The 25,171-nt window shown below is 48.5% G+C and overlaps 1 protein-coding gene across 3 annotated transcripts; it reads right to left on the bottom strand.

Annotated features, from left to right (window-relative positions):
- Positions 1-118: 118 nt before the first annotated feature.
- Positions 119-23,498, bottom strand: LOC109878985 (probable methyltransferase TARBP1). 3 transcript variants are annotated; one of them, XM_031818461.1, is made up of 26 exons: positions 22,336-23,494; positions 22,079-22,182; positions 21,892-21,961; positions 21,651-21,799; positions 19,363-19,415; positions 19,119-19,216; positions 18,504-18,639; positions 17,246-17,342; positions 17,039-17,128; positions 15,382-15,532; positions 14,776-15,102; positions 14,331-14,428; positions 12,995-13,147; positions 12,540-12,769; positions 11,073-11,298; positions 10,544-10,732; positions 9,847-10,052; positions 9,630-9,701; positions 7,359-7,479; positions 3,438-3,548; positions 3,209-3,355; positions 2,524-2,610; positions 1,764-1,984; positions 1,001-1,082; positions 632-803; positions 119-326 (listed from the first exon to the last, which is right to left on the bottom strand). In XM_031818461.1, the coding sequence occupies exons 1-26, from the start codon at positions 23,345-23,347 to the stop codon at positions 136-138; spliced, it is 4,593 nt and encodes a 1,530-aa protein (XP_031674321.1). In that variant the 5' UTR covers positions 23,348-23,494; the 3' UTR covers positions 119-135. The 3 variants fall into 3 exon arrangements, with proteins under 3 accessions (XP_031674321.1, XP_031674320.1, XP_031674322.1); XM_031818460.1 differs by having other exon boundaries at positions 3,209-3,358; positions 22,336-23,493; XM_031818462.1 differs by lacking the exons at positions 119-326; positions 632-803; positions 1,001-1,082; positions 1,764-1,984 and adding an exon at positions 2,269-2,418 and having other exon boundaries at positions 3,209-3,358; positions 22,336-23,498.
- Between the last annotated feature and the right edge of the window lie 1,673 nt (positions 23,499-25,171).

Raw genomic sequence — 25,171 nt, 5'->3', positions numbered from 1 at the left:
TCTTCAGGTCTCAAGCAAGGTTACTCATCATGTGAACAGAGAGATCAGCAGATGAAGGTTAAAACATTAATCCTGTACCAAGTTGTTCAGCATTGGCTTACCTGTATATATAGAGGTTAAATAGAAAATAAATAACTAACCTCCCAGGTTGGTGGGCTTGTCTATGAGCGAGGCAACCACCAGGAGGGCACTGTGCAGCTTGCCCAGGCGTGCTGCTCTCTGCTGGGGCACCAGACCCAGCTCTGGCTCCTGTTCCTGGATCCCCAACCTCCAGGGGGTCATCTTCTTCTGGACCTCGGCCCAGCGCTCCTCACCATCCTGATCCCCTAACAAACAACAACACTGAGGCATCTACAACAGGGCTTTTAAACTGCAGTCCTGGAGGGCCAGAACACTTCTGGTTCTTTTCCTTCATTATAAAATCAGGGACCTGGCCAATCAATTTCATGAATTGATCATTTAACTACCAGGTAGAAAGGAGAACCAGCAGTACTTCAGACCAATAGTTGAATAGCTGTGATCTCCACTTTAACCAGAGTAGCTGTCTGTTGGGTACAGTCTCTGCTGCCATCTAGTGGTGATACCCTTTTCAGTTCAATACAACTTCCTTTATCCCCTCAGGGGAATGTACCTTTATCCTGCTGGATCCAGTCTCCAGGCTGAATCTGGCTTAGGTCAGGGACAGGGTTCCTCAACGGGAGAGATGCACTCTGGGAGAAGTCCACCAACTTCTCAAACTTCCAGGGCGGAATCCACTCGTCCTCAAACACCTCTGATAGGCTGGGGAATGTGTAGAATATGGTCTGGCAGGGAGAGACGGGAGGAAAAGGGACAGTTTACACACGTCGTCTCTCCTCAATTAACACTCAGTACATTCGTTTTTTAGAGACCCAACGCAATGAGGTCAAATTACAATGAATCAAGAGATTTTAAAAGATTCACATTCAAAAACATTTAATACTTCAAATTCACACAATCAATCAACAATACAGTGTCTTACTTCCACACTATAGTCTCTAACAGGATGAAAGACACCAAAGAAGAAGTGGTCCTGAATCCTGGTCCAGTTCTTACTGGCATTTCTGTACAGAGATATACAGTAGTTATAGGAGTCCAATAATGTATTTATTTAACTAGGCAAGTTAAGTTAAGAACAAATTCTTATTTACAATGGCGGCCTACCCTGGTCAAACCCAGACGACGCTGGGCCAATTGTGCACCGCCCTATGGGACTCCCAATCACAACCGGATGTGATGCAGCCTGGATTCGAACCAGGTACTGCCTCTTGCACTGAGATACAATGTCTTAGACCACTGCACCACTCGGGAGCCCAATAACAATTTCCACAGTTTCCAATGGAGCTAAGATAACCAAGAGTGGTTCCTCCTTCACTAATAACAACAGGTAGCCTAGTGGTTAGAGTGTTGGACTAGTAACCGAAAGGTTGCTAGATCGAATCAATGAGCTGACAAGGTAAAAATATGTGGTTCTGCCCCTGAACAAGGCAGTTAACCCACTGTTCCTAGGCTGTCATTGAAAATAAGAATTTGTTCTTAACTGACTTGCCTGGTTAAATGTTTAAAAAGTGACTTACAGTAATATATGCCATTTAGCAGTCACTTTTATCCAGAGACTTACAGTCATGCGTGTATACATGTTATGAATAGTGTACAGATGTACAGTGACTGTATGAATTTTAGAATGTGATTCCTGCAGCAACCTTGGCAACATAATAATCCTAGTTGATATGTAACTCACTCACCCAGTACTCTGCATAGCCTCAGCCTGGTGCAGACAGGCCTTAACGACGGTGGCCAGCCCCCCGAGCCCATCCGCCCCCCCGGCCCCCTCCTCGGCCTCGGCCCTCGCCCCCTCCAGACCCCACACCCTCTTCAGGGCCAGCAGGGCGTACAGACGAACACTGAAGTTATGGCTGAAACACCACTGGAGAATAACATCAAGGGCCTTACGCCACTGTACTGCCTGGTGGGGGGGGGGTACAGACAGAGAGATGGAGAGATAGATGGAGAGAGACGGAGAGAGAGAGATACAGAGAGAGAGATACAGAGAGACGGAGAAATAGATAGATAGAGAGTGAGAGATACAGAGAGAGAGATGGAGAGAGAGAGAGATACAGAGAGAGAGATACAGAGAGATACAGAGAGAGAGAGAGATACAGAGAGAGAGAGAGAGAGAGAGAGAGAGAGAGAGAGAAAGACAGAGAGAAAGAGAGACGGAGAGAGAGAGAGAGAGATACAGAGAGAGAGAGAGAGACCGAGAGAGAGAGATACAGAGAGAGAGAGAGATAGAGAGACGGCGAGAGAGAAGGGAGAGAGGTGTGAACACTGAAGTTATGGCTGAAACACACTGAAACACAACTGGAGGATCGTGTCCATGGCCTTAAGCCACTGTACTGCCTGGTGGGGAGGGACACAGAGGAGGAGGAGAGGGGCTCAGGAGAGGAGGAAGAGTCCCCTGTGCTTTGAAGGTTTTACTTTATGATGGTGACATGTGGAGTTTACCTTCTCCTTGAGTTGAGGCATGATGATGTTGAGGTGGACCAACACAGACAGGAAGGTACAGACACTGGTCTTGGTCTTTTCTTGATCCTGTTCAGACACAAACCACATCAATTAGACACATTGGCTATAGATCAATATTGACTATTACAAGTTCTTTAAGCCAGTGAAAATAGACGCCCGTTTTCATTCAGTGACAATACAATAGATGCCAGTTTTTGTGGTATTATGTGGCACAGTGGGTAAGAGCATGGCACTAGCAACACCAAGGTTGAGGGTTCAATTCCTGCAGTGGTCACATACACATCCGAAAAGGGTAAGCACTCACCACCCTGAAGCAGGCCCAGAGTCAGTCTGTATTCAGGGTACTGGACTAGGATTAAAACCATCTGCCACTCACCACCCTGAAGCAGGCCCAGAGTCAGTCTGTATTCAGGGTACTGGACTAGGATTAAAACCATCTGCCACTCACCACCCTGAAGCAGGCCCAGAGTCAGTCTGTATTCAGGATACTGGACTAGGATTAAAACCATCTGCCACTCACCACCCTGAAGCAGGCCCAGAGTCAGTCTGTATTCAGGATACTGGACTAGGATTAAAACCATCTGCCACTCACCACCCTGAAGCAGGCCCAGAGTCAGTCTGTATTCAGGATACTGGACTAGGATTAAAACCATCTGCCACTCACCACACTGAAGCAGGCCCAGAGTCGGTCTATGTGTTCAGGATACTGGACTAGGATTAGAACCATCTTCCACTCTATCAGGTACTTGACTGAGGCCTGGTTACTGACGAAACCTGCCTCAAACACACGACCCAGAACGGTACCTACAAACTTCTGGATGAACACAAACACAGGGTTAATGGAGGTTTCATTCAGGTGTGTGTGTGTGTGTGTGTGTGTGTGTGTGTCTCACCCCTCTCAGTTTGGGCAGCAGCATCAGTAGTGTCTGCCACACCCTGTTCTTGACACGATGCTGCAGGGAGTTGCTATAGTAACGCTGTTTTGACTTCGATATGGCCTCATCCTGAAAGAGAAAAAGACTTAAAACTACACATGAACTAATAACTACTGTGTTGGAGCTCAGGGAGATGGACAGTGGTCTTTAATATATTCAAATCAAATCAAATTTTATTTGTCACATACACATGGTTAGCAGATGTTAGTGCGAGTGTAGCGAAATGCTTGTGCTTCTAGTTCCGACAATGCAGTAATAACCAACAAGTAATCTAACTAACAATTCCAAAACTACTACCTTATAGACACAAGTGTAAGGGGATAAAGAATATGTACATAAAGATATATGAATGAGTGATGGTACAGAGTGGCATAGGCAAGATACAGATGGTATTGAGTGCAGTATATACATATGAGATGAGTATGTAAACAAAGTGGCATAGTTAAAGTGGCTAGTGATACATGTATTACATAAAGATGCAGTAGATGATATAGAGTACAGTATATACATATGAGATGAATAATGTAGGGTATTAATGTAGGGTATGTAAACATTATATTAGGTAGCATTGTTTAAAGTGGCTAGTGATATATTTTACATCATTTCCCATCAATTCCCATTATTAAAGTGGCTGGAGTTGAGTCAGTGTGTTGGCAGCAGCCACTCAATGTTAGTGGTGGCTGTTTAACAGTCTGATGGCCTTGAGATAGAAGCTGTTTTTCAGTCTCTCAGTCCCAGCTTTGATGCACCTGTACTGACCTCGCCTTCTGGATGATATCGGGGTGAACAGGCAGTGGCTCGGGTGGTTGTTGTCCTTGATGATCTTTATGGCCTTCCTGTGACATCGGGTGGTGTAGGTGTCCTGGAGGGCAGGTAGTTTGCCCCCGGTGATGCGTTGTGCAGACCTCACTACGCTCTGGAGAGTCTTACGGTTGTGGGCGGAGCAGTTTCCATACCAGGCGGTGATACAGCCCAACAGGATGCTCTCGATTGTGCATCTGTAGAAGTTTGTGAGTGCTTTTGGTGACAAGCCGAATTTCTTCAGCCTCCTGAGGTTGAAGAGGCGCGGCTGCGCCTTCTTCACGATGCTGTCTGTGTGGGTGGACCAATTCAGTTTGTCTGTGATGTGTACGCCGAGGAACTTAAAACTTACTACCCTCTCCACTACTGTTCCATCAATGTGAATAGGGGGGTGTTCCCTCTCCTGTTTCCTGAAGTCCACAATCATCTCCTTAGTTTTGTTGACGTTGAGTGTGAGGTTATTTTCCTGACACCACACTCCGAGGGCCCTCACCTCCTCCCTGTAGGCCGTCTCGTCGTTGTTGGTAATCAAGCCTACCACTGTTGTGTCGTCCGCAAACTTGATGATTGAGTTGGAGGCGTGCGTGGCCACGCAGTCGTGGGTGAACAGGGAGTACAGGAGAGGGCTCAGAACGCACCCTTGTAGGGCCCCAGTGTTGAGGATCAGCGGGGTGGAAATTGTTGCCTACCCTCACCACCTGGGGGCGGCCCGTCAGGAAGTCCAGTACCCAGTTGCACAGGGCGGGGTCGAGACCCAGGGTCTCGAGCTTGATGACGAGCTTGGAGGGCACTATGGTGTTAAATGCCGAGCTGTAGTCGATGAACAGCATTCTCACATAGGTATTCCTCTTGTCCAGATGGGTTAGGGCAGTGTGCAGTGTGGTTGAGATTGCATCGTCTGTGGACCTATTTGGGCGGTAAGCAAATTGGAGTGGGTCTAGGGTGTCAGGTAGGGTGGAGGTGATATGGTCCTTGACTAGACTCTCAAAGCACTTCATGATGACGGAAGTGAGTGCTACGGGGCGGTAGTCGTTTAGCTCAGTTACCTTAGCTTTCTTGGGAACAGGAACAATGGTGGCCCTCTTGAAGCATGTGGGAACAACAGACTGGGATAGGGATTGATTGAATATGTCCGTAAACACACCAGCCAGCTGGTCTGCGCATGCTCTGAGGGCGCGGCTGGGGATGCCGTCTGGGCCTGCAGCCCTGCGAGGGTTAACACGTTTAAATGTTTTACTCACGTCGGCTGCAGTGAAGGAGAGTCCGCATGTTTTAGTTGCGGGCCGTGTCAGTGGCACTGTATTGTCCTCAAAGCGGGCAAAAAAGTTATTTAGTCTGCCTGGGAGCAAGACATCCTGGTCCGTGATGGGGCTGGTTTTCTTTTTGTAATCCGTGATTGACTGTAGACCCTGCCACATACCTCTTGTGTCTGAGCCGTTGAATTGAGATTCTACTTTGTCTCTATACTGACGCTTAGCTTGTTTGATTGCCTTGCGGAGGGAATAGTTACACTGTTTGTATTCGGTCATGTTTCCGGTCACCTTGCCCTGATTAAAAGCAGTGGTTCGGGCTTTCAGTTTCACGCGAATGTTGCCATCAATTCACGGTTTCTGGTTTGGGAATGTTTTAATCGTTGCTATGGGAACGACACCTTCAACGCACGTTCTAATGAACTCGCTCACCGAATCAGCGTATTCATCAATGTTGTTGTCTGACGCAATACGAAACATATCCCAGTCCACGTGATGGAAGCAGTCTTGGAGTGTGGAATCAGATTGGTCGGACCAGCGTTGAACAGACCTCAGCGTGGGAACTTCTTGTTTTAGTTTCTGTCTGTAGGCAGGGATCAACAAAATGGAGTCATGGTCAGCTTTTCCGAAAGGAGGGCGGGGCAGGGCCTTATATGCGTCGCGGAAGTTAGAATAGCAGTGATCCAAGGTTTTTCCAGCCCTGGTTGCGCAATCGATATGCTGTTTTCAGATTAGCCTTGTTAAAATCCCCAGCTACAATGAATGCAGCCTCCGGATAAATGGATTCCAGTTTGCAAAGAGTCAAATAAAGTTCGTTCAGAGCCATCGATGTGTCTGCTTGGGGGGGAATATATACGGCTGTGATTATAATCGAAGAGAATTCCCTTGGTAGATAATGCGGTCGACATTTGATTGTGAGGAATTCTAAATCAGGTGAACAGAAGGACTTGAGTACCTGTATGTTGTTATGATCACACCACGTCACGTTAACCATGAAGCATACGCCCCCGCCCCTCTTCTTACCAGAAAGATGTTTGTTTCTGTCTGCGCGATGCGTGGAGAAACCAGTTGGCTGCACCGACTCCGATAGCGTCTCTCCAGTGAGCCATGTTTCCGTGAAGCAAAGAACGTTACAGTCTCTGATGACCCTCTGGAATGCTACCCTTGCTCGGATTCATCAACCTTGTTGTCAAGAGACTGGACATTGGCGAGAAGAATACTAGGGAGTGGTGCACGATGTGCCCGTCTCCGGAGTCTGACCAGAAGACCGCTCTGTTTCCCCCTTTTACGAAGTCGTTTTTTTGGGTCGCCGGCTGGGATCCATTCCGGTGTCCTGGGTGAAAGGCAGAACACAGGATCCGCTTCGCGAAAGTCATATTCTTGGTCGTACTGATGGTGAGTTGACGCTGATCTTATATTCAGTAGTTCTTCTCGACTGTATGTAATGAAACCTAAGATGACCTGGGGTACCAATGTAAGAAATAACACGTAAAAAAACTGCATAGTTTCCTAGGAACGCGAAGCGAGGCGGCCATCTCTGTCGGCGCCGGAAGTCAGAAGTGCAGTATGAACTGGATTAATGTGTGTGATGCTATGAACACACACACTGAATGAGTAGACATCGTGGACTATAAACAAGCCAAATCTCCAGCTGTGTCAGTCTTTCCTTGATTCCTACGGTCCTCTCTGGTCACCTCCTCCTCAAAATGAATTGGAGGATAAGATCTCAGAGGAGGAACCTAGGATGTTCTCCTCTAATGTATTTTGAGGAGGAGGTAAGGAGAGAGGACACGAGGAAAGACTAATTGAGGAAGAGCCCTGGTCTTACCTTTTTCAGCAAGCAGAGAACCAGTTCTTCCATCAGTCTCTCATGCAGCTGATTGGAGGGCTGGAGGCGGCTGAGGAACGCCACGACACACACACGTGGGAACTGGTCATCCCGGTTATCACTGCCAGAGAGAAAGAGAAAGCTTAGAGATAAATGTATCTCTGCAGAGAAATAGGGACTACATTCACTGTTGACTATAGTACAAAGAAGGTCCACTATTGTCAGTGATGTGGTCGACTCCATGTTTTTATAGCCTGAATACACTACAGTGAGGGGTCAGGTAATATGTTCCAGTCCCACAACAGTGAGGGTCAGGTAATATGTTCCAGTCCCACTACAGTGAGGGTCAGGTAATATGTTCCAGTCCCACTACAGTGAGGGGTCAGGTAATATGTTCCTGTCTCACTACAGTGAGGGGTCAGGTAATATGTTCCAGTCCCACTACAGTGAGGGGTCAGGTAATATGTTCCAGTCCCACTACAGTGAGGGGTCAGGTAATATGTTCCAGTCCCACTACAGTGAGGGGTCAGGTACTATGTTCCAGTCCCACTACAGTGAGGGGTCAGGTACTATGTACCAGTCCCACTACAGTGAGGGGTCAGGTAATATGTTCTAGTCCCACTACAGTGAGGGTCAGGTACTATGTGCCAGTCCCACTACAGTGAGGGGTCAGGTAATATGTTCCAGTCCCACTACAGTGAGGGGTCAGGTTATACGTTCCAGTCCCACTACAGTGAGGGGTCAGGTGATATGTTCCAATCCCACTACAGTGAGGGGCTAGGTTATAGGTCACAGTCCAACTACAGTGAGGGGTTAGGTTAAAGGTCACAGTCCCACTACAGTGAGGGCAAAGGTGAATGTTCCAATCCCACTACAGTGAGGTGTCAGGTGATATGTTCCAATCCCACTACAGTGAGGGGTTAGGTTAAAGGTCACAGTCCCACTACAGTGAGGGGTTAGGTTATAGGTTCCAGTCCCATTACAGTGAGGGGTCAGGTTATACGTTCCAGTCCCACTACAGTGAGGGGTCAGGTGAATGTTCCAATCCCACTACAGTGAGGGGTTAGGTTATATGTTCCAATCCCACTACAGTGAGGGGTCAGGTGAATGTTCCAATCCCACTACAGTGAGGGGTTAGGTTATATGTTCCAATCCCACTACAGTGAGGGCAAAGGTGAATGTTCCAATCCCACTACAGTGAGGGGTCAGGTGAATGTTCCAATCCCACTACAGTGAGGGGTCAGGTAATATGTTCCAGTCCCACTACAGTGAGGGGTCAGGTGAATGTTCCAATCCCACTACAGTGAGGGGTCAGGTTATAGGTTCCAGTCCCACTACAGTAATAAATAATACTAATATATACTATTTAACAGACACATTTATCCAAAGCAACGTACAGTCATGGGTGCATACATTTTATATATGGGTGGTCCCGGGAATCAAACCCACTATCCTGGCATCGCAAGCCTCATGCTCTACCAACTGAGCTAAAATGTAGAGTAGAGTGTAGACTACAGAACAGTACAGTAGACTGCAGAACAGTAAAGTAGATGACAGAACAGTAGAGTAGACGACAGAACAGTAGACTACAGAACAGTACAGTAGATGACAGAAGAGTAGATGACAGAACAGTAGAGTAGATGACAGAACAGTAGAGTAGACGACAGAACAGTAGAGTAGACTACAGAACAGTAGACTACAGAACAGTAGAGTAGACTACAGAACAGTAGAGTAGACGACAGAACAGTAGACTACAGAACAGTAGACTACAGAACAGTAGACTACAGAACAGTAGAGTAGACGACAGAACAGTAGACTACAGAACAGTACAGTAGACTACAGAAGTGTAGAGTAGACGACAGAACAGTAGTGTAGACGACAGAACAGTAGACTACACGACAGAACAGTAGACTACACGACAGAACAGTAGAGTAGACGACAGAACAATAGACTACAGAACAGTAGTGTAGATGACAGAACAGTAGACTACAGAACAGTAGTGTAGACGACAGAACAGTAGACTACAGAACAGTAGAGTAGACTACAGAACAGTACAGTAGACGACAGAACAGTAGAGTGGACGACAGAACAGAACAGTAGACGACAGAACAGTAGACGACAGAACAGTAGACGACAGAACAGTAGACGACAGAACAGTAGAGTAAACTACAGAACAGTAGTGTAGATGACAGAACAGTAGAGTAGACAGAATTGTAGAGTAGACTACAGTAGACTACAGTATTGTACAGTAGATGGAGTTCAGCAGCTGACCTGGGGACTGCAGTGTTAGCAGCACACTCCTCTCCAAGCCTCTCCACATAGACCTGAACCTCCTGGATCAGCCTATGGAGAAGACAATCCATTATCCAGACAAGACCCTCAGTCCATAACAACCACTCCAATAACACACTCTCTCACATTCTCTGTCTCTCTCTCACACCTCTCACATTGTATCTCACATTCTCATTCTCTCACACTCCACACCCACCTCTGATCCCTCCTGAACACAGGTCCATACACACATGCCTCAGCCAGGATGTCAAGGTGCAGTAGGGCACTGGAGAACATGGCATCTGATTGGCTCTGGCCTTCACTTCCTGGGTCAGAGGGCAGCCAGGTGTGGCAGCAGTGTTGGATCAGAACGTTGAATACACCGGTCTTGGCCTGGGAGAGTTCCATCAACTCAACGGCTATCTAGAGATTAAGAGGAGTCAGTAGTGGGTTAATTACACATCAGTTGTGTCCACATCAACACTGTGTTTAAATACTCATAATAACCACAACATGTTCTGCTAAACACTTGGAACTAATTGCCAAGCCACATTTCTCCAAGTAGTGAATATGTAGCGCGTTGCCTGCCACAACACGGATCTGTCCATACAGACCTGGGTTCAATTAGGATGTATTTTCTTTAAAATACTTTAGCTGCTCTTGATTGAGCTAGCCTGGCAAAATGGAACCAATAGAATAGTCTGTCTATCTGTGAGCTCAGAAAACAGCTCAAAGTAATTGAACGATTTTAAACACCCTTTGAACCCAGGTGTTGATACCCCATGCCTCCCTCTAGTTACCTGTTGTAGAGTAACAGTGAACCCAGGTGTTGATACCCCATGCCTCCCTCTAGTTACCTGTTGTAGAGTAACAGTGAGCCCAGGTGTTGATACCCCATGCCTCCCTCTAGTTACCTGTTGTAGAGTAACAGTGAGCCCAGGTGCCTGCTCCTCTGTTAACTCCAGCAGGCTGTGGTGAAAGGCCATGGTCACAAAGCCCTGCAGGGTGGGCCAGAAGTCATGAGGGTTACTGCTCAGTCCCAGCACCAGCTTCCAGGAGACAGTCACAGCCTCTACACACAGGGCCTCCTCAGACAGTGCCACCTGGTGGAGGGAGGGAGAAATACAGGTTCACTATTTCATATTGCCTTATCAGAAGCCATATAAAGCAGGACATAAATGACTTGGTCACATGACCACTGAAACACTGTTGCAGTCTTGCAGTCTAAATCAGCTGTTAAACTAAACCAAGGCTTGGATTTCACTGTCTTTCCCCATAGACTGCTTACAAGGTAAGGAAACATGTTGTTTTGTAATTTGGGTGAACTATTCCTTTAAACATGGTTATTGGTGTGGACAAGCCTGTAGAGAGCTGGGTGAGATAGAATGTCTCAGCCAGGTAGTGGACATGACAATATCAGCTGTAGTCAATGCTAAGACTCACCTGTGGCAACATGGAGGCCATGAAGTCCAGTACAGGCAGTACCAGGCCACTGGGAAGCAGAGACAGAGCCTCTATAGCAGCCTGGAGGGACCCTGACGCCCTGGGGAGCTCCAGGGGCCCGGGTGGTCCTACTCTCCTCCCGTATCCCAGGCACGTCCACTGGTCCCGGATGAAATGAGCTGCCATACGGCCCCAGTCCTTGAGGAGAGGACCCTGCTCTGAAACACTGTGACAGATGACAAACTCTAAATATTTCAGAGATATTGGCAAGGCCCACTGATTACTACTATCTCCCAGACAACACATCTACTAGGGACCTCTGACTACTACCATCTCCCAGACAACACATCTACTAGGGACCTCTGAATACCCAAAAATAGCTTTTAGTTTTAGGGAAAGGAGAAAAAAAAAATAACTTGCCAAATAGTTGTGTTACGATGTCTTAGAACGACTAGAGTGGGTCTTAGAGGTTTATTGTAATATGTTCTGTTGTATTTAAATTCATATGTGCACGTGAGTTCTAGGTTCTGTGGCTCAGTTGTAAAGCATAGCATTTGGAACACCAGGGTTGTGGGTTCTATTCCCACGGGGACCAGTATGAAAATAATAAAACACATGTAAAGGCCCTCACTGCTGGAAGTCCCTTTGGAAAAGAGTGTCTGCTAATTCATTTAACACCGTATGTGGGTGGAGGAGGGTTAGGCTGGGTGGTGTAATATGTATAGGTAACAGGAATGTGGATGTTGTGTTTTTACTTTGTTGTTGTTTACATTTCTTAATGACTCTTGGAAGACTAGCCCTTGGGCTAAAAGAGATCCTAATAAAATCTATACATTTCTATTGGACACTAAATAATCTGCAACAACCAAAACAAACAGCAAATGCATCCAACGAGTTGGTAGAGTCACTGGCTTGATGTAATCATTGTGTGCTGGGAATATGGGACCAAATACTCAACTTGACTACTTTAATACACATAAGTTGATTTGACCCGATACTTTTGGTCCCATAAAAAGGGGGGACTATGTACCTTTCATTTCTATACGGTTCACCCTATATGGAGGACAATACCCTCAAATTAAAGCTGTCAGTGTGAACTTTAACCTCATTGTCATTGTATCAATCCAAAGTGCTGTAGTGCAGAGACAAAACAACAACAAAAGTGTCACTGTCCCAATACATTAGCAGCTCACTGTATGTAGATGTGCATATCCTTGACACAATCTCCATTTGACCTGTAACCTCTGGGTTTTCTCCCACATGTAAATTCCAGGTTGAACAGCAAATTATTGAAGAGCATGTGACCAAAACAGTCACAATTTAGAGCCGTGACTGGCAGAGAAACGAGGGTCATATAGTGTTTATACTAGTGGTTTACTATACAACACATTGTCCTGATGATACAGTACATCTGCATTTAAACAATACCATGCATTCTATATACTACACAAAGTGTTCTGTACTGACTCTGTTGACTGAGCTGCAGTTGGAGGTTTCAGTAGGGTCTGGTTGAAGTTGACCAGAGAGAGAGGAGGGGCTGGGGGTGGAGCAGGGGAGTAGAAGTAGCTAGACAGATGGACCAGTAGAATCGTGGTCTCTGATTGGAGGTTGAACACACCCAACGCTGCAACCTCACAGGTCATGGCCAATGACGCCATGGCAACCGCCCTGGACACCTGACCCGCCACAGAGGGGATCTAAGAGAAACACACACAAGTCCCTTCCAGTTTTATAGTGAAAACCATGATGAATATAAACATGACATGACAAATAGCAGTTCAACTAGTCTTTTTGAAACCAGAGTCTAACTGCTAAAGAAAATGTCCCATTATTCAAATTGACACATGAATCCAATGATGTATGAAGTGACTAGCGAAGGAGAGCAGCCTGAGAGAGGGGAGGTCGATCCTGGAATACTGTACCTGGTCAGCTTCTAGGGTCCTCAGGACGTATCTGAGGAGTCTGGGGAAATAGGCCTCCTGTACCTTGGAGTGGTTCCACTCTAACACACTGTACATCAGCACCGCCTCCTTCAGCACTGACAGGTAGAGCTCAGCACGCTCTACATCACATAGCTGGAGAGGACAGACAAACAAAACACAGGCGGAGGAGAAATGCAGGTACATGATCAATGTTGTAGGATGTGAGATTGAGTGAGTGACAGTAAGTGAGTGAATGAAAGCGAGTGACTGAGTGAGTGAGTGACAGTGACAGTGAGAGCGAGTGACAGTGAAAGCGAGAGTGACAATGAGAGTGAGTGAGTGAGTGAGTGAGTGAAAGCGAGAGAGTGAGTGACAGTGAGTGAGTGAGTGAAAGCGAGTGACTGAGTGAGTGAGTGCGTGACAGTGACAGTGAGAGCGAGAGAGAGTGACAGTGAAAGCGAGAGTGACAAAGAGTGAGTGAGTGAGTAAAAGCGAGAGAGAGAGAGTGAGTGACAGTGAGTGTTATGGATTTTATGAATAATGACTAAATGATGTATACATTTAACGTAGAACTATAACTAACAGAATTACTACCCTGTCACTGTATGAAACTCATTAGAATCATAAATCTAATGTGTGTAGTTTTAGTCAGAATTAGAACAAGGACTTTCTGTTCCTTGTTAGTATGTGAGCAGGGTGTAAGTGAGAAATGGAGCTATCGTCAAACAGGCTGGAATACTGTGTTCCTTACAGGACATTCTGTCCCCACCCAGAGAGGGGAGAGACCTTGGGCTTGTAGTAGATTGTTTCACAGGTGGCAGACTATTTATGAGTAGAAGAAGACTTGTGAACTATGTTGCCATTGTATCTGAGAGGAGGAGGGACATGTCTGACGAAACGTGAGGTATATAGACCAATGTACCGGAAATGATAGGCAGAGCTCTCATAAATAAACATTCCTGACAATTGTAGCTGGGCCTCCGTCTGATTCATTCCAACCAGTTTCCTACAAATTCTGGGTATCAGGCTGAGTAATCAATTAAATTGGGTTTATGAACACTGAGAACATAATTCTCTTGACAGTGAGTGAGTGAGTGAGTGACAGTGAGAACGAGAGAGAGTGACAGTGAGAGCGAGAAAGAGTGACAGTGAGAGCGAGAGAGAGTGACAGTGAGAGCGAGAGAGAGTGACAGTGAGAGCGTGAGTGAGTGACAGTGAGAGCGAGAGAGAGTGACAGTGAGAGCGAGAGAGAGTGACAGTGAGAGCGAGAGAGAGTGACAGTGAGAGCGAGAGTGAGTGACAGTGAGAGCGAGAGAGAGTGACAGTGAGAGTTCACCTCCTGTAGTTCTCCACTCAGTCTTCGGAGGATAAACTCCTGAATGGGCTCCACCACGCCCAGAACCAGCGTTTCCATGGAGACCGTCACACTGTCTTCTGTATGAGACAGAAGACAAAACACGTATTCTTTTTTAAACAATGAATGACATCTTATTTTGCATGTTTCCAGTGTTATGAATCAATGTGGATCATTACTAAGAATCAATTTGAATCACTGCTATGGATCACTACTTAAGTCAAGTTGAGAAGAGTTGAGTCGAGAAGGGTACAGTAGAGCACAGTAGAGCAGAGTAGAGTACAGCAGAGTAGAGCAGAGAACAGTACAGTACAGCAGAGTACAGTAGAGTAGAACACAGTAGTGTACAGTAGAGTAGAGTAGAGAACATTACAGTAGAGTACTGTGGCGTATAGTACAGTAGAGTACATTAGAATACAGTAGATACCTTGTTCTTTCTCTACTGCAGCAGGGGTGTGTCTGGCTGGTGTGAGCTGCAGTACTGCAGCAGAGGTGTGTCTGGCTGGTGTGAGCTGCAGTAGTCGTAGCAGCAGCTGCAGGCTCTTGTCTGTCTTGCGTAGCGGCAGGTAGACATTAGTGTGGAGCCTGCTCAGTGTGTCCAGTAGAGGGCGTAAGAGCGAGTCCATCCCACCGCTGACACCAGTAGTCTGCTGTCCTCCAGACCTCTGAGTCCTCCCCTCTATGTCAACACACAGTAGGATGGCCTTGGCTAGCAGCTCCGCCTCTCCTGGGTCTGGGACACTGTCTGTCTGGTCTGTTGGACGGCACAACAAAGTTCATCAGTACAGTCATCTATTCTGTATACTAGAGGTGAGTCCATCTACACATACTCGTATCTGTACCTGTTGATATTCTTGATCGGATAATACTCGGAATTGGAAAAACTGACTCACCTGTGCTAGCCGGGACTCACCTGTGCCAGCCGGGACTCACCTGTGCCAGCCGGGACTCACCTGTGCCAGCCGGGACTCACCTGTGCCAGCCGGGACTCACCTGTGCCAGCCGGGACTCACCTGTGCCAGCCAGGACTCACCTGTGCTAGCCGGGACTCTGAGGAAGAGCTCCATCTGGTGTTGGACGTAGCCTCTCACAGTCTCCCTCTCTGGAGAGGTACTGGTACCATCAGCTGATTCTCTGACACAGGGCCTGAAGCTGCCTTCACTATCAGCCAGCCAGTCACACAGCTAGTGAGGTGACACAGAAACACAAGGGACAACTGATGGAAAAACACTAAATATTAAAAAAACTGTTTGAAAAGATCAGAGCTCTTTCCTCATTCCACCCCCACACAGTACCTGATTCCAGAGAACAGAGCTCTTCCTCATTCCACCCCCACACAGTACCTGATTCCAGAGAACAGAGCTCTTCCTCATTCCACCCCCACACAGTACCTGATTCCAGAGAACAGCACTCCTCCCTCATTCCACCCCCACACAGTACCTGATTCCAGAGAACAGAGCTCTTCCTCATTCCACCCCCACACAGTACCTGATTCCAGAGAACAGAGCTCTTCCTCATTCCACCCCCACACAGTACCTGATTCCAGAGAACAGAGCTCTTCCTCATTCCACCCCCACACAGTACCTGATTCCAGAGGACAGAGCTCTTCCTCATTCCACCCCCACACAGTACCTGATTCCAGAGAACAGAGCTCTTCTTCATTCCACCCCCACACAGTACCTGATTCCAGAGAACAGAGCTCTTCTTCATTCCACCCCCACACAGTACCTGATTCCAGAGGACAGAGCTCTTCCTCATTCCACCCCCACACAGTACCTGATTCCAGAGGACAGAGCTCTTCCTCATTCCACCCCCACACAGTACCTGATTCCAGAGGACAGAGCTCTTCCTCATTCCACCCCCACACAGTACCTGATTCCAGAGAACAGAGCTCTTCCTCATTCTGCCCCCACACAGTACCTGATTCCAGAGGACAGAGCTCTTCCTCATTCCACCCCCACACAGTACCTGATTCCAGAGGACAGAGCTCTTCCTCATTCCACCCCCACACAGTACCTGATTCCAGAGAACAGCACTCCTCCCTCATTCCACCCCCACACAGTACCTGATTCCAGAGGACAGAGCTCTTCCTCATTCCACCCCCACACAGTACCTGATTCCAGAGAACAGAGCTCTTCCTCATTCCACCCCCACACAGTACCTGATTCCAGAGAACAGAGCTCTTCCCCATTCCACCCCCACACAGTACCTGATTCAGAGAACAGCACTCCTCCCTCATTCCACCCCCACACAGTACCTGATTCCAGAGGACAGAGCTCTTCCTCATTCCACCCCCACACAGTACCTGATTCCAGAGAACAGAGCTCTTCCTCATTCTGCCCCCACACAGTACCTGATTCCAGAGGACAGAGCTCTTCCTCATTCCACCCCCACACAGTACCTGATTCCAGAGGACAGAGCTCTTCCTCATTCCACCCCCACACAGTACCTGATTCCAGAGAACAGCACTCCTCCCTCATTCCACCCCCACACAGTACCTGATTCCAGAGGACAGAGCTCTTCCTCATTCCACCCCCACACAGTACCTGATTCCAGAGAACAGAGCTCTTCCTCATTCCACCCCCACACAGTACCTGATTCCAGAGAACAGAGCTCTTCCTCATTCCACCCCCACACAGTACCTGATTCCAGAGAACAGAGCTCTTCCTCATTCCACCCCCACACAGTACCTGATTCCAGAGCGGTGTTCCTCTACGTAGAGACTCGTCTGCTCTGAAATGCACCAGCAAACTAAACACATCATCCAATGTCACTAAGGTCTGCAAAAGATGGAACAAAGATAATCTAAATGGCAGTTGCTAAACAGATGTTGTCATTTGTACGCTTCTTCAACACTCTATTTGGGTGCAAAATGTCATCACATCATAGTGTCTTACCACATCTGTCAGGGAGAGGGCACTGTTCAGCAGGAAACACTGGGCAGCTCCTCTCAGTAGCACCTGGTGGGTGATCATAGTGCAGCGGAGCACCTCCCTGAGATACAACACAGAAATCATTAGGGACAGTTTCCCAGACACAGATTGCCCCTAGTCATCGACTTGAACAGTCTGTTCAACGGAGATTCATAGAATCCACACTTCCACACCAAGAAATGCCACTATGAACAAGAAATAATGAACCGTATGTCAAGTTAGAGTCTTAGAGACAATGTCTGCTTCTGAAATGGTACCCTATTCCCTATGCAGGCAGACAGGACCCAGGAGAGGGCAGGGAGGAAGATGGGACAGGGCCCAGGAGAGGGCAAGGAGGAAGATGGGACAGGGCCCAGGAGAGGGCAGGGAGGAAGATGGGACAGGGCCCAGGAGAGGGCAGGGAGGAAGATGGGACAGGGCCCAGGAGAGGGCAAGGAGGAAGATGGGACAGGGCCCAGGAGAGGGCAGGGAGGAAGATGGGACAGGGCCCAGGAGAGGGCAGGGGGGAAGATGGGACAGGGCCCAGGAGAGGGCAGGGAGGAAGATGGGAAAGGGCCCAGGAGAGGGCAGGGAGGAAGATGGGACAGGGCCCAGGAGAGGGCAGGGAGGAAGATGGGACAGGGCCCAGGAGAGGGCAGGGAGGAAGATGGGACAGGGCCCAGGAGAGGGCAGGGAGGAAGATGGGACAGGGCCCAGGAGAGGGCAGGGAGGAAGATGGGACAGGGCCCAGGAGAGGGCAGGGAGGAAGATGGGACAGGGCCTGAGAGAGGGCAGGAAGGAAGATGGGACAGGCTACCTGAGAGAGGACAGGGAGGAAGATGGGACAGGCTACCTGAGAGAGGGCAGGGAGGAAGATGGGACAGGCTACCTGAGAGTGGACAGGGAGGAAGGTGGGACAGGCTACCTGAGAGAGGGCAGGGAGGAAGGTGGGACAGGCTACCTGAGAGAGGGCAGGGAGGAAGGTGGGACAGGCTACCTGAGAGAGGGCAGGGAGGAAGGTGGGACAGGCTCCCTGAGAGAGGGCAGGGAGGAAGATGGGACAGGGCCTGAGAGAGGGCAGGAAGGACGATGGGACAGGCTACCTGAGAGAGGGCAGGGAGGAAGATGGGACAGGCTACCTGAGAGAGGACAGGGAGGAAGATGGGACAGGCTACCTGAGAGGGCAGGGAGGAAGGTGAGACAGGGCCCAGGAGAGGGCAGGGAGGAAGATGGGACAGGCTACCTCAGAGCTTGCAGGCCGTCGGGGCCCAGGAGAGGGCAGGGAGGAAGGTGGGACAGGGCCCGAGAGAGGAAGAGGATGGGGACAGCACACCAGTGTTGAGAACCTAGCCGCTGGACAAGCTGCAGCAACACAGGACCTGAGGAGACAGAGGATCAACATTAGACCCTCTCTGATGAACAGTCATTACTGTTACAACGAGCTGCAGCAACACAGGACCTGGGGAGACAGAGGATCAACATTAGACGCTCTCTGATGAACAGTCATTACTGTTACAACGAGCTGCAGCAACACAGGACCTGGGGAGACAGAGGATCAACATTAGACCCTCTCTGATGAACAGTCATTACTGTTACAACAAGCTGCAGCAACACAGGACCTGAGGAGACAGAGGATCAACATTAGACCCTCTCTGATGAACAGTCATTACTGTTACAACGAGCTGCAGGACAAACATCTGGCTCAAGTTCAGTTGGAAGAAAACCTTTTTGAAATGTACATGAATTTGTCCAATAATAAGAACGCAGATGTTCCTCTGCAAAAAGTTGTGCTACGGTGTATCCTGCTGAACATGGCCCAGGTGATTCAGTGCCCTGTGATGAAGCTCTGTTACAGTACCTCTGTTCTCCTGTGGCAGGCTGCTGAAGAACGTGACCATGAAGACCTGCAGCTTGACTCCCAGCTCAGGACACTCTCCTACACTCTGTCCTGCAGTCCTGGAGATGAAGAGACATAACCTTCCTCAACAGTCACTCTAAATAGGCCTAACTCACTACTTCATCACTAGCAGAAACAGCATCATCTGTGGGTCTATAAATCAATATTGTGTTTTGCTGTTGTGTTGCTTTGATCACTGGCTCACCTGTGAAAGAGGGAGCTTTCAGACATCACATCCATGAAAGGACCCAGAATGAACTGAGGAAGAAAGGATAAGAGGTCAATCTCTCATATACTAACCACCTACTGTCCCTCATCATCTCACCCACCAAGACAACAAACTAAACAACCACCGCGAATACACCACTACTGAAAAGGAAGTTGCTGACTATTGTACATTCCCAATATGTCCTTCATACCATCACGGTCACCTAATCGTCCCCAGCTTACAATCAGCTCATTCATCCCCCCTCCTCTCCCCTGTAACTATTCCCCAGGTCACTGCTGTAGATGAGAATGTGTTCTCATTCAACTTCTCTGGTAAAATAAATAAAATAAACAAACTAATAACATAGAAAAGGGAAAAATAGAATTAGGTCAGTCTGGGTTGATGTTCTAACACTGACTGACAACTGTACCAGGTACCTGTGAGAAGGCCAGGGCGAAGGCAGGGCGTCAGACCACCTGGAGTCTGGGTTGATGTTCTAACACTGACTGACAACTGTACCAGGTACCTGTGAGAAGGCCAGGGCGAAGGCAGGGCGTCAGACCACCTGGAGTCTGGGTTGATGTTCTATCACTGACTGACAACTGTACCAGGTACCTGTGAGAAGGCCAGGGCGAAGGCAGGGCGTCAGACCACCTGGAGTCTGGGTTGATGTTCTATCACTGACTGACAACTGTACCAGGTACCTGTGAGAAGGCCAGGGCGAAGGCAGGGCGTCAGACCACCTGGAGTCTGGGTTGATGTTCTATCACTGACTGACAACTGTACCAGGTACCTGTGAGAAGGCCAGGGCGAAGGCAGGGCGAAGGCCCACCTGGAGTCTGGGTTGATGTTCTATCACTGACTGACAACTGTACCAGGTACCTGTGAGAAGGCCGGGGCGAAGGCAGGGCGAAGGCCCACCTGGAGTCTGGGTTGATGTTCTAACACTGACTGACAACTGTACCAGGTACCTGTGAGAAGGCCAGGGCGAAGGCAGGGCGTCAGACCACCTGGAGTCTGGGTTGATGTTCTATCACTGACTGACAACTGTACCAGGTACCTGTGAGAAGGCCATGGCGAAGGCAGGGCGTCAGACCACCTGGAGTCTGGGTTGATGTTCTATCACTGACTGACAACTGTACCAGGTACCTGTGAGAAGGCCAGGGCGAAGGCCCACCTGGAGTCTGGGTTGATGTTCTATCACTGACTGACAACTGTACCAGGTACCTGTGAGAAGGCCGGGGCGAAGGCAGGGCGAAGGCCCACCTGGAGTCTGGGTTGATGTTCTAACACTGACTGACAACTGTACCAGGTACCTGTGAGAAGGCCAGGGCGAAGGCAGGGTCGAAGGCCCACCTGGAGTCTGGGTTGATGTTCTAACACTGACTGACAACTGTACCAGGTACCTGTGAGAAGGCCAGGGCGAAGGCAGGGCGAAGGCCCACCTGGAGTCTGGGTTGATGTTCTAACACTGACTGACAACTGTACCAGGTACCTGTGAGAAGGCCAGGGCGAAGGCAGGGCGTCAGACCACCTGGAGTCTGGGTTGATGTTCTATAACACTGACTGACAACTGTACCAGGTACCTGTGAGAAGGCCATGGCGAAGGCAGGGCGTCAGACCACCTGGAGTCTGGGTTGATGTTCTATCACTGACTGACAACTGTACCAGGTACCTGTGAGAAGGCCAGGGCGAAGGCCCACCTGGAGTCTGGGTTGATGTTCTATCACTGACTGACAACTGTACCAGGTACCTGTGAGAAGGCCGGGGCGAAGGCAGGGCGAAGGCCCACCTGGAGTCTGGGTTGATGTTCTAACACTGACTGACAACTGTACCAGGTACCTGTGAGAAGGCCAGGGCGAAGGCAGGGTCGAAGGCCCACCTGGAGTCTGGGTTGATGTTCTAACACTGACTGACAACTGTACCAGGTACCTGTGAGAAGGCCAGGGCGAAGGCAGGGCGAAGGCCCACCTGGAGTCTGGGTTGATGTTCTATAACACTGACTGACAACTGTACCAGGTACCTGTGAGAAGGCCAGGGCGAAGGCAGGGCGTCAGACCACCTGGAGTCTGGGTTGATGTTCTATAACACTGACTGACAACTGTACCAGGTACCTGTGAGAAGGCCAGGGCGAAGGCAGGGCGAAAGCTCACCTGGAGTCTGGGTTGATGTTCTATAACACTGACTGACAACTGTACCAGGTACCTGTGAGAAGGCCAGGGCGAATGCCCACCTGGAGTCTGGGTTGATGTTCTATAACACTGACTGACAGCTGTACCAGGTACCTGTGAGAAGGCCAGGGCGAAGGCAGGGCGTCGGAGCACCTGGAGTTCCAGTAGGTGATCCACTCCCTCTCTCATGACGGACTTGTTCTCACTGTGGAACATACGCTGGTACACTCCCAGCAGCCATGACGGGTGGAACAGACTGACGCCTGAGAGAAGACAGATGGACGATTGGTAGGCAGTATTTAGCGGGATATAAAAGGTTTGGGTTGTCACCTTATGGTTGAGAGACACACATCACCTTGACTATCATTGGCTGCTGTTTGGATCAACGTATGGATCCTGTTGAGCACAGGGCGGACCACGTGAATCTACACAACACAGAGGAACGGTAATAGTTCTTTACGACACGTCATAATGGTGTTAGAAATGTATAATGCATTAGGAAGAGGGGTTTCATAGCAAGTGTTATCCATGTTATATCTCACCTGGTTCTCCTCCAGTGTCTCCATAACCAAGGCATAGTCCTCCCAGAACTCTCTGAGCAGCTTGCATCTGTCTGGGGCCCATCTGAATATGATCTCATCATTATCTGCAAAGGACTCACATAGTTACAATTAGGTTAAACTATACAGTTTTAGAGACTTGAGTATTATTCTGTATAGTGAAGAACATATTTTAACATGGGTAATATTATAATCAAGCTTGTCTGTCTGAATGTCAGTTGCATGTATCAGCATCTTACCTTCACTTGACACTGAACTGCTTGGAAACTCAACCGCCTCATCCTCTGACAGAGCGACACACCTTTTCAGCAGGTACAACGCCCGCTTCCGGGACACGTTGTCTTTGTGCGTCAGTCCATCTTGTAGAATCCTCCAGAACTGCAGAGAACGACGAGGGTCAGGTCGAGTATAGCTCAGACTTTGAGAAAGGGTGTGTTGCTGTAGTTTAGCCGGAGAGAAGAGATAGTCCGAGAGAGTTGTTAAACACAGCAAGGCGCGTTCTGTCACCACAGGTGAGTCCGTGTTTGGGCTGTCACTCTTGTGCCAGTTACACAAATCCTCTAAAATGAACCGGAGTTTACTCGCTATCCCATCCTCGCTGTAGCAGTTGAGGAGAGTGAAAATAAGCCGAACGGTGATTTTGGAGACCAGAGCATCCGGTAACGTCTTGATACAGGACAGAGCAGATGAGAGGATCGACGTGGTCAATTCTTCGTTGGATGAGAGAGCGGGTAGGATGACTGACATGGCTTCGATAGCCACGTCGATACCCAGCCGCCCCTCACCCTGGCCGGGAAGCTCTTCCTCTGTCTCCCCGTCTGGCAGCTGGAAGGATGGCAGGACAGCGCGGGCGACTCGCCCCGAAACTGCCGTGTCACACAGTGTGTTGATGCAGACAGAAAGAAGCCTGCACACAGCGATGGTGATTTCAGCCCTTCCATCTGGCACACGTTTACCTCTGCACGCCCCGTCTCCGTTAGAGACTTTCAAGAGAAGTGGTAAACATTGTGTCCAAATTATCGATTCAACTTTTCGTAGAAAGATGTCTCTTTTTGCAATTGAAAAGGCAACTTTGTCGCCATCGTCAGATGTGTCAGACTGGGGTAGTTTACCAATTCCATCAATAAACGTTGTCAGTGCCTCTACTCTTTCTGTGTCCGGCCACGAGTCAGTTGGCCAGCACAACGTGTTAAACAAAGTATCCGGATCATGGCAACTTGATAAAAGGGCATTGATTAAAATAGAAGACATTTCAAAAGCCGAATTCAATGTGTTCACAGAGATTCATACATGACCTCATGTTTCTTGTCGGTATGTAAACTTCCTGATACGTCACTCACCGTTGCCAAACGCAACTCTCGCGAGAGAAATAAACTTACAGCAACCCAAAGCTTCAAACTAGCCCTGCGACACCATATTTGCAAATATGTATATAAATACACGTGGCTCACTTAACCTGAGGAATTGTTGTACTCTATACAACTCTCTCTCAAAAATGTTTGTATTTTTATTTCAACATCCCTAATCTGAGACAGACCCGCACTGACATGTAACCTTTATTTACCTAGGCAAGTCCGTTAAGAACAACTTCTTATTTACAATGATGGCCTACCCAGGCCAAACCCGGACGACACTAGGCCAATTGTGCGCCACCCAATCACGGCCAGATGTGATACAGCCTGGATTCAAACAAGGAACTGTAGTGACACCTCTTGCACTGAGATGCAGTGCCTTAGACCGCTGCACCACTCAGGAGCCCAAAATAATTCCTGTCAGATACAAAATCTTTCCCCCCCTCTTTCTCTCACTCTCTTAATGGCAGGTGCACTTGGTGCAACATGCAGGTCATCAGACTGATTGTGTTGGGTGGTTGAGGCAGGACATCAGACTGATTGTGTTGGGTGGTTGAGGCAGGATGGTCAGACTGATTGTGTTGGGTGGTTGAGGCAGGACGGTCAGACTGATTGTGTTGGGTGGTTGAGGCAGGACATCAGACTGATTGTGTTGGGTGGTTGAGGCAGGACAGTCAGACTGATTGTGTTGGGTGGTTGAGGCAGGACGGTCAGACTGATTGTGTTGGGTGGTTGAGGCAGGACATCAGACTGATTGTGTTGGGTGGTTGAGGCAGGACATCAGACTGATTGTGTTGGGTGGTTGAGGCAGGACAGTCAGACTGATTGTGTTGGGTGGTTGAGGCAGGACATCAGACTGATTGTGTTGGGTGGTTGAGGCAGGACATCAGACTGATTGTGTTGGGTGGTTGAGGCAGGACATCAGACTGATTGTGTTGGGTGGTTGAGGCAGGACATCAGACTGTGTTGGGTGGTTGAGGCAGGACATCAGACTGTGTTGGGTGGTTGAGGCAGGACATCAGACTGTGTTGGGTGGTTGAGGCAGGACATCAGACTGATTGTGTTGGGTGGTTGAGGCAGGACATCAGACTGATTGTGTTGGGTGGTTGAGGCAGGACATCAGACTGATTGTGTTGGGTGGTTGAGGCAGGACATCAGACTGTGTTGGGTGGTTGAGGCAGGACATCAGACTGTGTTGGGTGGTTGAGGCAGGACATCAGACTGATTTGTGTTGGGTGGTGCTTCTCCACCTGCATTGCTTGCTGTTTGGGGTTTTAGGCTGGGTTTCTGTACAGCACTTTGAGATATCAGCTGATGTACGAAGGGCTATATAAATACATTTGATTTGATTTGATTTGGTTGAGGCAGGACATCAGACTGATTGTGTTGGGTGGTTGAGGCAGGACATCAGACTGTGTTGGGTGGTTGAGAGGAAGGGCAATTTCAGGAGTAGCAGTAAATGCATGGGTCACATATGAAGCTCATGTGATCTGTTGAGATTCAGTGGATCAGGAGATACTTTTCAGCATCAAGGCATATAACAATATACACCAATAGAACACAATGCACCAATAGAAGCCAATAGATTGCACCAATAGACACCACTATAACTCACCTGTTGTATTTGTTTCTACTATCAATCACTACAATAGTTATGCCTTTCATTGGAAGGAGAGTGTTCTTGAGTAAATCAACAAAAACATTCAATAACTGGAAAAATGTC

The sequence above is a fragment of the Oncorhynchus kisutch genome, unplaced genomic scaffold, assembly GCF_002021735.2.
Source record: "Oncorhynchus kisutch isolate 150728-3 unplaced genomic scaffold, Okis_V2 scaffold1406, whole genome shotgun sequence".
Taxonomy (NCBI): Eukaryota; Metazoa; Chordata; class Actinopteri; order Salmoniformes; family Salmonidae; genus Oncorhynchus; species Oncorhynchus kisutch.
Note: the sequence above shows the minus strand (reverse complement) of the source record. Positions and strands in the feature narration are given on the sequence as shown.